Genomic DNA, 16,583 nt, shown 5'->3' with positions numbered 1-16,583 from the left:
GGGATGATAACGTATTGTTGGAATGCAGTTACTCACAATACTGGCGTTTCCTCGGGCTCTTTTGGTAAGTAGTGCTTAGCTGAGAGTGATATGAGCTTTAGCACTAGACAGAGACAGAGAGAAAGACGCCACAGCACCAAAGCTTCCTCCATTGTGGTGGGGGCTGGGCTTGAACCTGGGTTGTGTACATGGCAAAGCAGTGCACTATCCATGTGAAAGGTTATTTGCTATTTTTATTCTTACATTTCTTTCTTTTTTTTTTAATAATTTATTTCTTTATTGGGGAATTAATGCTTTACATTCAACAGTAAATACAGTAGTTTGTACATGCATAACATTCCCCAGATTCCCATTTAACAATACAACCCCCACTATGTCATTCATCATCTTTCGTGGACCTGTATACTCCAATTCCATTTCAGGTTCGACTTGTGTTTTCTTTTCTAATCTTGTTTTTCAACTTCGGCCTGAGAGTGAGATCATCCCGTATTCATCCTTCTGTTTCTGACTTATTTCACTCAACATGATTTTTTCAAGGTCCATCCAAGATCGGCTGAAAACGGTGAAGTCACCATTTTTTACAGCTGAGTAGTATTCCATTGTGTATATATACCACAACTTGCTCAGCCACTCATCTGTTGTTGGACACCTGGGTTGCTTCCAGGTTTTGGCTATTACAAATTGTGCTGCCAAGAACATATGTGTACACAGATCTTTTTGGATGGATGTGTTGGGTTCCTTAGGATATATCCCCAGGAGGGGAATTGCAGGGTCATATGGTAGGTCCATTTCTAGCCTTCTGAGAGTTCTCCAGACTGTTCTCCACAGAGGTTGGACCAATTGACATTCCCACCAGCAGTGCAGGAGGGTTCCTTTGACCTCACACCCTCTCCAGCATTTGCTGCTGTTACCTTTTCTGATGTATGACATTCTCACAGGAGTGAAGTGATATCTCATTGTTGTTTTGATTTGCATTTCTCTGACAATCAGAGACTTGGAGCATTTTTTCGGATCTGGGAGTGTGATGCCTCCGGTTCTGTTCTTTCTTCTCAAGATTGTTTTGGCAATTCTAGGTCTTTTCTGGTTCCAGATAAACATTTGTAGCATTTGTTCTATTCTCCTAAAAAATGTGCTTGGGATCTTGATGGGGATAGCATTAAATTTGTAGATGGCTCTGGGTAATATATTCATTTTGATGATGTTAATTCTTCCAACCCATGAACATGGAATATCTTTCCACTTCTTTGTGTCTTTTTCACTTTCTTTGAGTAGTGACTCATAATTTTCAGTATACAAGTCTTTCACTTCTTTGGTTAGGTTTACTCCTAGATATTTTATTGTTTTTGTTGCTATAGAAAAAGGAACTGATTTCTGGATTTCAATTTCTTCTAACTTAGTGTTTGCATAGAGGAATGCCACTGACTTTTGAATGTTAATTTTATAGCCTGACACCTTACTGTATTGCCTGATGATTTCCAAAAGCTTCTTGCTGGATTCCTTAGGTTTTTCCATGTATACTATCATGTCATCTGCAAATAAGGAGAGTTTGACTTCTTCTCTTCCAATCTGTATGCCTTTAATTCCTTGCTCCTGCCTGATTGCTATGGCAAGAACTTCCAACACTATGTTGAATAGTAATGGTGATAGTGGGCAGCCCTGTCTAGTACCTGATCTGAGGGGAAATGCTTCCAGTTTTTCACCATTGAGTATGATGTTGGTTGTAGGTTTGCTATATATAGACTCCACTATCTTCAGGAATTTTCCATCTATTCCCATTTTTTGTAGTGTTTTGATCATAAAGGGATGTTGTATTTTGTCAAAGGCTTTCTCTGCATCTATTGATATGACCATGTAGTTTTTGGTCTTGCTTTTGTTGATGTGGTGGATCACATTGATTGATTTACGTATATTAAACCAACCTTGCATACCTGGGATAAACCCCACTTGGTCATGGTGAACAATCTTTTTGATATACTGCTGTATCCGGTTGGCTAGAATTTTGTTCAGTATTTTAGCATCTGTGTTCATAAGAGATATTGGTCTGTAGTTTTCTTTTTTGGTTGTGTCCCTGTCTGCTTTTGGTATCAGGGTGATGTTGGCTTCATAGAAGCTTGCAGGGATTATTCCAGTGTCTTCAATCTTCTGGAAGACTTTTAAAAGTAGAGGTATTAGTTCTTCTTTGAAAGTTTTGTAGAATTCATTTGTAAAACCATCTGGTCCAGGACTTTTATTTTTGGGAAGATTTTTGATAACTGTTTCAATTTCATTGGCTGTGATGGGCCTGTTCATGTTATCCACTTCCTCTTTACTTAGTTTTGGAAGTTGGTAGGTATCTAGGAAATCGTCCATTTCTTCCAGGTTCTCTAGCTTGGTGGCTTATAGTTGTTCATAGAAGCCTTGCATGATATGTTGAATTTCTGCAGTGTCTGTTGTGATATTTCCTCTTTCATTTACTATCCGATTTATTTGGGTCTTCTCCCTTTTTTTGTTTTGTGAGTCTGGCTAAAGGCTTGTCAATTTTGTTTACTCTTTCGAAGAACCAACATTTACTTTCGTTGATCTTTTGTATGGTTTTCCTATTCTCAATGTTATTGATTTCTGCCCTAGCTTTAGTGATTTCTGTCCTTCTGGTTGCTTTAGGGTTCCTTTGTTCTTCTTCTTCTAGGTCTTTAAGATGTGCAATTAGGCTGTTTATTTGTGCCTTTTCTTGTTTCCTAATGTGTGCTTGTATAACTATGAACTTCCCTCTTAGGACTGCTTTAGCTGTGTCCCAAATATTTTGATAGCTTGTGTCTTTATTTTCATTGAACTCTTGAAACATTTTGATTTCTTCCTTGATTTTCTCTTTGACCCAGAAGTTGTTAAGAAGTGTACTGTTGAGCTTCCACATTTTGGGACTGTTACTAATCTTTTGTTGATTGTTAAGTGTTAGTTTAATTCCACTGTGGTCTGAGAAGATGCTTGGGATGATTTCAGTGCTCTTGAATTGGCTGATGCTGTCTTTGTGGCCTAACATATGGTCTATCCTTGAGAATGACCCATGTGGATTTGAGTAAAATGTGTATTCCAGTTTCTTGGGATGAATGACTCTGAAAATGTCCAATAGTTCTAGTTTATCTATCTCTTCATTTAGCTCCCTTATGTCTTTACTGATTTTCTTCCTGGATGATCTGTCAAGTTGAGATAGTGGGGTGTTGAAGTCCCCTACTATGATTGTGTTACTGTTAATATATTGCTGTAGCTCTTTCAGTAGAAGTTTGATGTATTTAGATGGCTTCTCATTGGGTGCATAGATATTAATAATTGTTAAGTCCTCTTGATTGACTGATCCTCTGAGCATTAAGTAGTGTCCATTTCTATCTTTTTAAATCTTATCTATTTTTATCTATTTTAAAGTCTATCATGTCAGATATGAGAATAGCTGCTCCTGCCCTTTTTTGTGGGCCACTGGCTTGTATGATAGTTTTCCATCCTTTCACTTTAAGTCTGTGTTTGTCTTGTTGAGTTAGGTGAGTTTCCTGTAGACAACATATTGTTGGGTTGTGTTTTCTGATCCATCTTCCTACTCTGTGTCTTTTAATAGGTGAATTCAGGCCATTGACATTTATTGATATCAAAGATTGAAGATATTTTAACGCCATTCTTGAAGAGTTTTAGAGTGTTTTGATATATGTCCTATTTGTGGTGGTCTGGTTGTTTATAGGAGACCTTTCAGAAGTTCTTTCAGGGCAGGCTTGGTGATGGTTGCTTCCTTCAACTGTTGCTTGTCTGAGAAGGTTCTCATGCTTCCATCTAGTCTGAATCACAGTCTAGCAGGATATAGTATTCTTGGCTGAAAGCCTTTCTCATTGAGCACTTGATAGATATCTTGCCATTCTCTTCTGGCCTGTAGTGTTTGTATGGAGAAGTCTGCTGCTAATCTTATGGGTTTTCCTTTGTAGGTGACTCTTTGTTTTTCTCTTGCAGCCTTGAGGATCCTTTCTTTATCCTTATTCCTTTCCATTCTAAGTATGACATGTCTTGGTGTCTTTAGGTCTGGGTTAATTCTGTTTGGGACCCTCTGGGCTTCTTGAATCTTTATGTCTTTGGTGTTGTCTAGACTAGAGAAATTTTCAGCTATTATGACCTGGAGAATGCTTTCTTCCTCCCCTTCTCTTTCTTCCTCTGGTAAGCCAATAATGCGTATATTGTTTCTTTTGAAGTCATCCCATAGGACTCTGTTGTTGTTTTCAGCATCTCTTAATCTCTTTTTGAGATCTCTTACTTCTTTTTTAGTTGTCTCTAATTCATCCTCAATCTTGCTAATTCTGTTTTCAGCTTCATAGATTCTATTCTCTCTGCCCTCTACTGCTTTCTGGAGTTCATCTATTTTGTTGCCCTGCTCTGATACTGTTTTAGCTTGTTCAGCTAGTTGCCTTCTTAGCTCAGCGATTTCAGCTTTCAGCTCTCTAATAACCATGAGATAATTAGAATTTTCTTCCATATTCTCATTTGTTGTTCCTGCATTTCTTTTTTTTTTCTTTTTTTATTTTATTATTATTTTTTTAATTTATTTTATTTATTCCCTTTTGTTGCCCTTGTTGTTTTATTGTTGTAGATACTATTGTTGTTGTCGTTGTTGGGTAGGACAGAGAGAAATGGAGAGAGGAGGGGAAGACAGAGAGGAGGAGAGAAAGATAGACAACTGCAGACCTGCTTCACCGCCTGTGAAGCGACTCCCCTGCAGGTGGGGAGCCGGGGTTCGAACCGGGATCCTTATGCCGGTCCTTGTGCTTTGCGCCACCTGAGCTTAACCCGCTGCGCTACAGCCCGACTCCCTGTTCCTGCGTTTCTGATTACAATTTTTTCAAATTCTTTACTCACTTCTGTTATTATTTCCTTAGCTAATGTTTGGATGTTGAACTCGTTGTTTTGTGCTTCACCCTTTGGAGGACTTTTAGCTGGACTCTTGTCCTGGGTCGAGTCTCCAATATTTTTTCTTGTTGTTTTAACCATTTTATATATTATGTTATGAGTTCCCTTTATCAGTACTTTTCAAATTATTGATTACTGTTGCCTGGATTGACTTGTGTCTAAGTAATTTAAGTAAAGGTTTTACCGTGGTGGAAGTTAACAGTTTTTTCAATCCCTGAGTTGGAGCTCAGTGGTGTAAAAGCCTCTTTTTTTTTTCTTCCCTGTAGGCTATGGGAGCCTGAGGGCTTTTAAACTATCAATAGGCTTCTTAGCTTAATCACTGACTCCTGACCAAGAGATAAAGCAGGGTGTGGCAGAGATAATCCAGTGGTTATGCAAAGAGACTTTCACAGCCCCTCAGCTATGCCACCGAGGTATAGGTCTTCTCCTGAGTTTCCCGGTTAGATCTCTGTCCCCTGGTGTCCCTCCCTGTTGCTGCTCCAGATTCTGAGGGCAGTAGCAATGGAGACTCAGAGTTGCACTTGGTGAGTCTCTGGGGAGTCCTTTCCTCCCTTCAGCTGTCCCCTTGTTGTGGAGCAGACTGGAGGTGGTGTCTCCAGTGATAAACTGTTGAACTGTTAGCAGTCACTTAATCTCTCCTTAGGCCCCTCTCTCCTCTCTGTCACCAGCCACGCGTGTTTGTACTCACCGGTGATTTACTGGGTTCCTGTGGTCATTCTAGTCCTGTCTTGTTTCGGTCCGGGTGGTCTCCTTTGGTATTCCTAGTTGATCCGAGAGAGGAGAGGAGAGGAGAGGAGAGGAGAGGAGAGGAGAGGAGAGGAGAGGAGAGGAGAGGAGAGGAGAGGAGAGGAGAGGAGAGGAGAGGAGAGGAGAGGAGGGGAGAGAAAGCGATCTGCTGCTCCTTACATTTCTTTCTTTATTTGCCACCAGGGTTATTTCTTGGGCTCAGTGCCTATAAAATGATTCCACCATTGCTAGTAGACATTTTTCCCCTTTTGATAGAGAGCAAGACAGAGGAGAGAATGAGGAGAATGAGCAGAGATACCTTCACCATTTGTGAAGCTCCCCCACCTCTCCCAGATGCACCCTGGGAGCCTTGAACCCAGTTTCTCATGCTTGGTAACATACACGCCATCATCTAGACTCTAACATCATGAATTATAGGAGCAGGGAGATAGTTCTCATAGTAGAGGAGCCTTGCTCACACTTGGGGGTAGGAACGTGGGGCTGTGGCAGTGCTTGCTTTCTGGTGCTCGTGGACAGCTCCTGGGCTGCCTCCACCTGCATAGGGAGCATCGGAGTCACCTGCCCATGAACACTCTCTGGATACTGCAATGACCCTCTACCTGGTTCTGGGAGCCCTCTGTGGGGACCCTCTGTGGTGTGTTGGAGCGAGGACAGACATCTGGCAAGGGGGCGAGAGGATGCTTGTGGAAGGGCTGAGGATGGGAGCAGATGCTGCTGGCCTCTCTCAGTCATGTTCTATCACCAGGTCCACACCCCATCGGGTTCCAGAAGCATTGGGGCCCAATAACCCTGGTCACAGCACAGTGCATAGATGTGTTTGCACACATGCAGCTGCCCACACAGTGCACATTCACACATGCACACACCCATGTGTGCACATATTCATAGCAGTGTAGCCCACACATGCACACGTGTTAACAACACTCAAGTACTTGTACACACATATACGTGTTCTCTTTCCCATTCTGCTTTTACTATTGCCTGAGTTCTAGACTCTTTTTCATGAAGTTTATTGTTTATACAGCACACTGTGTATATTGGTCTTCATTTTCTGTATCCTTAAATCCACCCATGAGTTTATTGGGAAATTGTGACAGTGACATAATTGCAGGGAGCGAGGATGAGCTGCCCAAGTCTGGAAATCACCATCAGGTTAAAAAGGAGATAGACTACAAATGGCGATGTTTCTCCTAATGGAAATAAATTATTTGTATCAATAGCCTCTTGATGTCTGTGCATTCATTCACGACAAATCACAGCATTCTTAACATATAGCATTTTAATACTGGTACTAAAAGTTTTTTTTCCTTTGCTTCTCCTCCATCCCCCCTCCCCTCTGCAATTGTTATTTACATCAAAAACACAACTAACTCGAATAGAAAAAAATAATGGAAACAGTCTGACCTAGGGTCATTTCTCATGAAAGTGTTTGAGGGATGTTTCTTGTAGGAATCTCAATCTCACTAAACATTTTCCATAAGAGAGAGAGTTGAACTTCCCAGTCCTGGAGCAGGAGTTCTTCAAATGGTCTCTCAGAAGCAGAAGCAGAAGCAGAAGCAGCACTCCATATTCATGCCTACTATTTACAAAATTCTCTGGGATCATGGGATCTGGGATCTCCTGGGGCCTCAGGACACCCGAGTCCTCTTCCTGAGCATGAACACCCTGGCCGTGCCACTGGCCTTGGTCTTCTTGCTGCCCTGCTGGGCCTTCCCCGCCTCCCGGGGGCTTGTCCTCTTTTGCCCTCTGGGCCTGGGGTCACCTGCAGCTTCCTGGCTCGTGGGTGTGTCCTCCTGTGGGGCGGTAGGCTCTCCATCCCCGGGCCTTGGGTTCCCTGGGCTATAGGTGGCCAGTTGGCAGAGGGCCACAGCAGCCGTTTGCTTCTGCTCCTCACTGCTGTCCAGGGTCTTCCGGGTGGGGGCCCCCGGGGCTGCCTCCTCCATGTGGGCCTCAGGCTCCTTGGGATCCACCTTTTGAGCTGGTGCCTCAGGCTCAGCCTTGGGTGGAGGGCTGTGCACAGGGTGGGACGCCAGGGCATTGCAGGGGTCCCGCACCGACAGGTTGAGGGGCATGTCCTGCAGCTCAGGGAAGTCCTGTGGGCCGCCGGGGCCGGGCTCCCCTCTGGTGGACAGGTTCAGCGGGGCAATCCGGGAGCTGTCCTCTGGGCTGGCCGGGGCCTCTGTGCCTGGGGTGGTGCTGCCTGGCCGGGCCAGCACCTCTGGGCCTGCACTGCTGAGGCTGTAAGAGGCACAGAGCTCGTGAGACTTTGCTGCTCAGCTACATGTTACTTTGAAGGGTCCCCCAAGGGAATGCTTTAAGAAAAATTATCTTTTTCTTTTGAGTTGGGGGTGACAGAAATGAGATAGGTAGCTGAAATTTTTTATTAGTATTTAATTCTATTATTTATTTATTTATTACCAGAGCACTGCTCAGCTCTGGCTTATGGTGGTGCTAGGGACTGAACCTCAGACCTTTAGTGCCTCCGGCATGAGTTGTTTTGCATAACTATTATGCTATCTTCCCAGCCTTTATTATTATTATTTAGTTTCCCTTTTGTTGCCCTTGTTTTTTTTTTTATTGTTGTTGCAGTTATTGTTGTTATTGATGTCATTGTTGTTAGATAGGATAGAGAGAAATGGAGAGAGGAGGGGAAGACGGGGGGGGGGGAGAGGGAGGGGAGAAAGACACCTGCAGACCTGCTTCACTGCCTGTGAAGGGACTCCCCTGCAGGTGGGGAACTGGGGGTTCAAACCGGGATCCTTAAGCCGGTCTTTGCGCTTTGCACCACGTGCGCTTAACCTGCTGCGTTACCGCCTGACTCCCTATTATCATTTTTTTATAGAGTTAGAAATTGAGAGGAAAGGGGGAACGAAGTAGAGGAGATTATAGAGGGAGAGGGAGAGAGAGAGGGAGAGACACCTGCAAGACTATTTCATTACTTGTAAAGATTCCCCTCTGCAGGGGCTTGATCTCCTACATAGTCACGTGTTCTCTCTACCAGGCATGCAGTGCCTAGCCCCTGTGCAATTACACTGCTTCCAGGTGGCTCTTTCGTTCAGATAGTTGACAGAGACACAAGGAGAAGGAACTTTCTCTAGTACCAAGGCATCTCTTATGTGATGCCAGGGTCCATACCTGGCAAGACACCGTACTTGCTGAGCTATCCTCTCTTTTAAAATTCTTACTATCCCCCCCTTTATTGGGGGGTTTATGGTATAGCAGTTGACACATAGGTACAACCTCGCATCTCCTTTTGATAGGTGTCTGCAAGACACTGTCCCCCAGCTTAGGTCCTTTTCTGCCATCTGGCACCAGGACCACCCAACAGCTACTGGGTGTATTAATACACCTGTGTGTATTAAGCTGCCACCTTCCTAGCCTACATTTTACTGTATAATTTTTTTTGAGAAAGTGGGGAGACAGCATTACTTCCCCCTCTACAGAGTTCCCTTGATGCTGCCTGTGCTGCCAGGGATCAGTCGGGGTTTCAAGCATGGAGGGAGGGCAGGTGCTCTGTCCCCAGAGCCACCACAGCTCCCTGTCCCCCACACACCCAACAGGAAGCAGCCTTACCTCTCTGGTGACTGGGTTCCATTTGCCAGGACCTGGGGCTGAGTGTGGTCTGTGCTTCTCTTGATGGGCTGGAAGGCTGTGGGGCTATGTTCTGTGGGCAGCAGCCTCCCCAGGATGCCAGGTCCCGCCTTGTTGGGGCCCCCGCACAGTTCTGGACATGCCTGGCCCGTCTGTGTGAAGTTGGTTGGGCTGGGCCTGCCCGGGGAGCCCGTGGCTGCACTGCCTGCACGTGGGCTCATCTTGGCCCCTTCCGTGTCCCTCTGACCATCTTTAGAAAGATCATTAGCCTCAGGTGTGGGGCTCTGCTTCTCGAACTCAGGGTGCCTCTTGTGGGTACCAGGAGGGTTGGCCTTGGCTGGACTGGAGGCTGGGTAGGCCAGGGTGGCCTCCTCCAGCAGGTGGGTGCCTGGTTCGCGGCCGAGCCCCGACATGGGGGGCAGACGGAGGCCATAGGAAGAGAAGGCTGAGTCAGGCCTATAAAAGCTGTAGGGGAGCGGTAGGCTGGGGTGGTACTGCTGGAAGAACCTGTAGTGGTCATAGGCGGCTGAGGGCCCTACGTGCTTGGGCAGGGCCCCAGGATGCGGCAGGAAGTGGCGCTGGTCCTGCCCCCCGTACACGGACAGCAATGGGGTGTCACACTCTGCTGCTGCCCCAGTCAGCAGGTAGGGTGAGTAGATGGTGGCCAGGCCATGCTCCGTGTAGAAGTGGGGCGAGTACTCTGGGATGGCGGGGTGCAGGAATGGTGACACGGCGCCAAACCCTTTGGCAGGTGGGACCTTGGGCGGGAACTCTGGTGAGAGGAAAGGCGAGCCCGCTTTCCACGGGTAGCCAGGCGCATGGAAGGCAGACTTGCTGTGGAAGGCGCCAGCCTTGGCGGCAGGGCCGGGCAGGGCCAGCGCCTCGGGCCCCTCAGGGGGCTCGGGCCCTTTGAGTCTGTGCTCTCCCACTGGGACAAAGGCTGATGGCCGGACAACGCCCTCTAGCAGCGGCTGGGGGGGGCCCAGGGCAGTGTCTGCAACCTGGCTGGGGGGCATGATCTCCTTGTGGGGGATGGGCTTCTGTCCCAGCCCCTTGTGGGTCCCACGTACCCGCAGCTCCAGGTTTTCCTTGAGGTCTTCCTGGGCCAGACCATGCAGCCTGGGGTCAAAGTGGCCCAGCCCATTGGCAGCCGCTTTGGAGGAAGTGGCCTTGGCTGTGGGGTCTGCAGGGCTGACTTGCTTGGGATCCAGGGCACTTGCTTGGGATTTGGGGCACTTGGGGATTCGGTCTTGCTCTGACACCAGTGTGATGGAGTTCTTGCACAGGCCGTACTTCATGTGGTTGAATAGGTGTGATTTCTCATTGCAGGTGAAGGGACACTGGAAACACTTGTACTTGAAGGGCTTCCCTGGGGGCCTGGGGATATAGTGTGGCTTCTTGGGTTTGCGCTCTTTGAGCAGGCTCATTGTCCTGCGCTCTGGTCTGGCGTTGGCTCCGTGGGCTCCCAGTGGCCTGTCCTTGTGCCTCTTCTTGGGCTCCTGGTGGAAGCAGCTCCTCTAGCCAAGGGCTTGAGGGTCCCGGAGCTATAAGAGACAACAGAGCTTAGTGTGAGGACTCTAGACCCACTCAGGACCCAGAGCAAGTGCATATCCACCAGCCAAAAATGGGGAGGCCCACGTGAGGGTGTGGGCCAGTGGCCCATGATAGTCTGCTACAAGATGATGGTCTGCTCTCTGTAGTCTAACCTGAAAGAATTGCTTGGTGGGGGGTGGGGAGGGTATCAGGAGGGTCACTTTTTTTTCTTGCCTCCAGGGTTATTGCTGGGGCTTGGTGCCTGCACTTCCTTGTGCTTCACACCATGTGTGCTTAACCCGCTGTGCCCCCAAGGAGGGTCATTTTAAGAACACCACATTAATGAGGCTGGATGGTGGTGCACTGGGTTGAGCACACACGTTACTATGTGCAAGGACCTGGGTTCAAGTTCCTGCTCCTCACCTGCAGGGTAGAAACTTCACAATTGGTGAAGCAGTGCTGCAGGTGTCTCTTGCTCACTCTCTCTCTCTCTCCTTCCCCATTCCCTCTTAATTTCTTTCTTTTTTCTTTTTTGCCTCCAGGGTTATCATTGGGGCTCAGTGCCAGCACTATGAATCCACTGCTCCTGGAGGCCATCCCCCCCCATTTTGTTACCCTTATTGCCCTGGTTGTTGTTATTGTCATTGCTGTTGTTGTTGGATAGGACAGAGAGAAATTGAGAGAGGAGGGGAAGACAGAGAAGGGGAGAGAAAAATAGACACCTGCAAACCTGCTTCACCGCTTGTGAAGCAACCCTCCTGCAGGTGGGGAGCCAGGGGCTCGAACCGGGATCCTTGCTCTAGTCCTTGAGCTTTGAGCCATGTGCGTGCACTTAACCCGTTGCGCTACTGCCCAGGCCCCTCCCCTCTTAATTTCTTTCTGTCCTATCAAAATAAAACAGAAAGGAAAAAAATAACCAGGAAAAAAAAATGGCCTTCAGGAGAGGTGGATTTGTAGTGCTGGCATCGAGCCCCAGCAACAACCCTGGTGATAAAAAAAAAAAAAAAATAGAATACCCATTAATGTTGTCGCTTGGGGGGTTGTTGATCTCTGGTGCTGGGAGACTCTAGGCAGAGTTTGTCATAGCTGTCTGTAGGCCTGTGTGGTGAGGTCACTGGGGATTGTGACGACCTGTACTAGCGGGTGGGCCTTTCCAAGTGAAAAGCATCAAAAGACGCTGCAGACGTCACAGATGAAGTCAGCCTGATTGGGGAGCAGAGCACTTGTCGTGTCAGCTCAGGAGGAGCTGTAGTTATGCAGATATGGGTGGTTGCAGGGTGCTGTGGGTGGGGGGCATCTACATTGAGTGACTGCGCCTGGGAGGTTCTGCGGTGTGTCCTGGAGGAGGCAGTGTGGGACTGCCTGAACCACCAAATGCCAGGACTCAAGCATGGCACCCCTCTGGACCCAGAGGAGGCCAGAGGGACCCCTCTTCTCTTAGAAGAGGTCAGACTGTGGGAGACACATGTACCAGCCTTTGATTTGCCTGGGAGTGGGCTGCTTGGGCCCATGGTGAGTTTCAGGGACGGATACCAATGGGACTGCCCCCCTCCCCCAGGGTCCTGGGACTTGCTGTGGGTGTGCCTGGCCTTCTGGGTAGGTTGCCAGTCCTCTCCCTCTTGAGTCCCTGGGCCTCTCTATCCCCCAACCCCAGGCGGAGAATCAGGGATACTCAACACAGCCCAGCTGGGAAAGAGTGCCTGAGAGAGTGAGTGTTAGGGTGGGTGTGTAGGGTGGAGGAACACAGACCATGATTTGCATAGCAAATGTATAAACAGAAAGACCTTTCTCTTCAAAGTGCTGTTAATTAAACATCCTAAAGTCAAAATGAATAGGATGGGACAAAACCATTGAGCTGCAGTCTTGCTTTAGAGAGTGAGCAAACGCAGTCCATCCCGAGTCCCCCCTGCCTTCCCCGTGGGATCTCATTTATAAGTGCCACCTGCTACACAGGTGACCATGCCAGGCTGGGGAGCAGCTGGTTGACATTGACGTGCAGATGGGGCACCCCCCCCCAAGAAATTTACTCTGAGCTGTGTCTGCCCCTGCCCCTGCCCCTTCCTGTGAGTTCACGGCAGCTCTGGAGTGAGGGTTGTGGGACTCCCTTCTATTCCCAGGAAGCTATTTAATTTTATTCTTGTCAAACTGGCTTCTCTGTGCATTTATTTGTATTTCTTAAAAACACAGAGGCCACCCCCTACCCCGCTACTGTTAGCCAATCTCATCGTTTCTCTTAGACATTTCTCTTCATAAGAAAGTTTGCACAGAAAGAGGTTCTGCTGTTACATCCCCCCCACCCCCCCATGCATCTTGGGTTCATAGTATGAATGAGAAATGAGTTTTAGCTTCTCCATGGGTGAGGGGGTATCCTGGCACCTTGGGATGAAGCCCGGGCACCTGTTCCGCTGCTTCACAGGGTCACAGCCAGAGACCGAGGTACGTAATCTTAGCTCTGTGGTTTCCCCCACTTGCTAAAGGAAAAAAAAAAAGTGGAAGGATTCTTTGCAAGTGCAGCTACTCCCTCAGGGTGGGGGGCAGGTATGCCCTGGGGCGCTAAAACTCGGCTTCCTTACCTCCCTCAGGAAGCTCTCCCAGCCCCGCGTGGCCCAGCTCGATAAGTCGGCGGGCCTGTACTGGCACGTCGCATTGTGCTCCCGAGTTCTGAAGGCGTGAGAACCTCCACAAGTCAAGTTCCCATGATTGTATAGGATATGTTATGGCAAAGATCTGAAAACTGATGATTTCATCACTCGCTGGAAGCATCGTGATCAAAATGATGACAGTTGCAAAATGTTGATCAAGTGTGAGCCTGGGCACAGTGAAGCTGGGAGTGGACTTGAACTCACCACCCTGGCAGCCAGCTGGCAGACAAAAGCCCCCAGTCCCCCAGGATTGCAGGAGAATGGCAAAGCTAGTCTCAGTGGTAGTGTTTTCTCAGAAGTTTTGAGGACAAGTGTTAGGGCGGTCAGTTATCACAGTGGTATCCAGAAGAATTTGGGGAGGAAGGGGCCACTTTTGTGTGATTGTGTTTTTTCAACCAAAGGCTGCTGTGTCCAAAGCTGTGATCTGAGCTTTTCATTTATAGGGACAATGAATGACTCTTGAGGGGCTGCTTTTGCCTGGGTGCCAGCAGTCTTGGAGGGGAGGTGGAGGGATGATCCCACCCTGACTGTGGTGCTAAGCCTTCAGAAGCCGGGCACACTGACCTCCCAGGGTTGCTCAGTCACCACCTGGGACAGGGAAACACCCCTGCTTCTGATGCCCACAGAGAGGGAGGGTGCTGCTCACCAGCCTATAAAAACATGGCAGTGTCAGAGAGAAGGGAGAAAACTGAGGCTTTTGTAAGCTTTCAAAGGACACAGCCTCTGGGTGATGTCAGCCTCATGACTGTGGGGATGGGGCCGCTGGCTCCCCTGCCTCAGCTGGCATTCAGTATTCCAGAAAAATGAAGTATGCTGCTGCCAGAATGATGCAGTCCAGAGCAGGGGCTACAGGGTTTGCATCTCTGAGGTTTTAGCCCAGGGCAGGCTGTCCCTTCCCTGGGGAATGGCTGAGTGCTCCCCGCTAGTACTAACCTGGGAAGTGAGTAGTTCAGCTTTCTCTAGAGAGCTGTGGGGCTGGCATGTTTTCAGAGTCAGAATGAGCCTGGCTCTCCCCAGAGGCTCCTGTGAATGAGCCTGCCTGCCCCTTCCCATTTGCTCAGGGTGCCTGGAGCCCCCGCATCTGGCACCTTCCCCGAGGTGGGGTCAAAGGTGCTGTCATTGACATGCGGGCAGTGGGAAGAGCTGGTGGCCGACAGCGAGGCCTGTGGCCCCTGTCAGGTCTGGATCTGCAGTGTTCGCTGCTGAATGTGGCTCTGCCGTAGCGGGAAACACAGCTGTGGAGACCCCAGGTTCACTGCCTGGCATCATTGCCCTGATGCCTGAGCTGGGCAGTACTCTGGTCCTCTTTCTTGCCACCCCCTTTCTCCTCTAGTAAATATATTAATTTAATTTAATTTAATTTTTTTATTTATTAGCACTATTACGTTCTTGTTGGGGGGGGGATAGACGCCCTTCTGTGACTTTTCAGGTCTCAGCGTCTGCTTTGTATGGCGGAAGTGGCTGCAGCCCCATTGGGCAGCCACGTACCTGCCCACACAGCCCTTTGTGCTGCCCTCGCCCCCTCCTGCCCTGGTTGCCCAGGCTTTGGCCACCCCCACCCCCCACACACCCCGCAGGCACCCAGGTGGCAGAGCCTGTTGTCAGGACAGCAGTATGAGGCCATCATGCCAAAAAGCATTCCCAAAGAGTCTGGACTCTCAGAAATAGACAAGATTTTTTTTTTTTTTTTAACTTTGTTAGGACATAGTGAGGTAATTACAGCATGCTTTTATGGGCCAGGGCTGTGACAGGCCGTGGTGTTGACCTCTGTGCTGGAGTCACAGCTGGCCCTAGTGTCCAGCCGCCTGGCAGGGCGCCTCCTCCCCTCAGGTGGAGCGTTGTGAAGGGCATGCTATAATTACAATATTGTGATGTGGCGTTATTGCATAACTCAAGGACACGCCATTGTCGCCTACCCACGGGGTGTCGCAAGAACGAGATTTGTGAGTTTTACTCCAATTGAGCTTTTCCAGTGATTAACCGCCACTCCCTCCCGGACTTTCGGTTCTTTAAAATAAAGACTAAACCTCTGGGCGACCGTGACCCAGGGAAGAAACAGTTTTCTAAGTCATAAACTGGGAAGCCCAGAGCTAGAAAAACTGCCTGGGCCCTTCTTGCGTTCATTCGAAGAGCCCACCTACAGACAGATGCTCCAGCCCAAGCCGGGTGTCCCCAAAGGCCTAACCACCCCTCTACCCCCCACCCCCATATTCCTCCCTCTCATTCACCCCCAAGCCTGCTGGAATCTGTGGAAGGTGCTGTGTTAGTGTCAGGCTTGAAAACCGGGACAGGTGTAGACAGATGGCTTAAGGACTGCCTACTGTGGTCAAACTTGGCCACTAGTTTCGACCAATAATTACTCTCATATTGATTAAATGGAAATTTTACATGAAGGAAAAAAAATCCTTTTGTATACATACAGGAACATGTTTGTGTGTCTACATTATCCATATTGGGATCCTTTATAGTTAGTTACTTCTTTTGTAATCTATACAGTCCTTATTTTAAAATTCAAAAAGTTTTAAAATTGGACTGTAAATCAAGACCATCCCCAAATCCTTTGTATCTACACAGAAACTCATGTGTGTGTGTTTGTGTGTGTGTGTGTGTGTGTGTGTGTGTTTTCCTTGCTTTTATGTTGAGATCTGATGTATTCTTTCAAGTCAGGGGGCAGATAAGCAGTAATATAAACTTCATCCCTGGTGGAAGTTATATGGATTTTATGGCCAAACCAGGGACTGCATTTCCCCCAGAAGCGCTCTGTGTGCTGGCATGAAGCACGAACCCTATTAAAGTTTTGTAATCACGGCTCCTTCCCCCATGCACCTGCTCCCTCCTGAGTAACCGGGAGCGGAGCCTGGCGGGATTCCCTGCTCTGGGTCATCTCAGACACAGCTTTTTGAGGCAGGTTTGAAAGAAAAGTTGAGTTGGAGAAAGAAGGACAGGACTCACCGGGCGGCGGGTGGCGGGCGGGGGCTCCTGGCCTTGCTGCTGGGCTGCGGTGAGAGGCACCCAGTGGAGGAGCCGGGCAGGACCTGTTCTCACGCTGGCTGGCTGAAACTGGAGCCGGCTCTTCCAGTGGGAGGGATTTAAGTGGAGGAGTCGAGCCCTCAGGGCGTAGAGATGCACCTGATATTCCTCCAGCCTGCAGCTACA

General features: G+C 48.3%; 2 protein-coding genes across 7 annotated transcripts in view; one reads left to right on the top strand and one right to left on the bottom strand.

Moving 5' to 3' along the window:
* Positions 1–16,583, top strand: part of TBCD (tubulin folding cofactor D) — a 176,579-nt gene that overhangs the window by 60,556 nt on the left and 99,440 nt on the right. The gene's annotated exons all lie outside the window — the stretch shown is intronic.
* On the bottom strand, positions 6,923–10,796 carry ZNF750 (zinc finger protein 750). The gene is made up of 2 exons (XM_007524442.2): positions 9,235–10,796; positions 6,923–7,899 (listed from the first exon to the last, which is right to left on the bottom strand). Exons 1-2 carry the CDS (start codon positions 10,677–10,679, stop codon positions 7,290–7,292), a joined length of 2,055 nt encoding a protein of 684 aa, XP_007524504.1. The 5' UTR covers positions 10,680–10,796; the 3' UTR covers positions 6,923–7,289.

The sequence above is a fragment of the Erinaceus europaeus genome, chromosome 14 (assembly GCF_950295315.1).
Source record: "Erinaceus europaeus chromosome 14, mEriEur2.1, whole genome shotgun sequence".
In the NCBI taxonomy this organism is placed as follows: domain Eukaryota; kingdom Metazoa; phylum Chordata; class Mammalia; order Eulipotyphla; family Erinaceidae; genus Erinaceus; species Erinaceus europaeus.
This window is presented reverse-complemented; position numbering and strand designations above follow the sequence as displayed.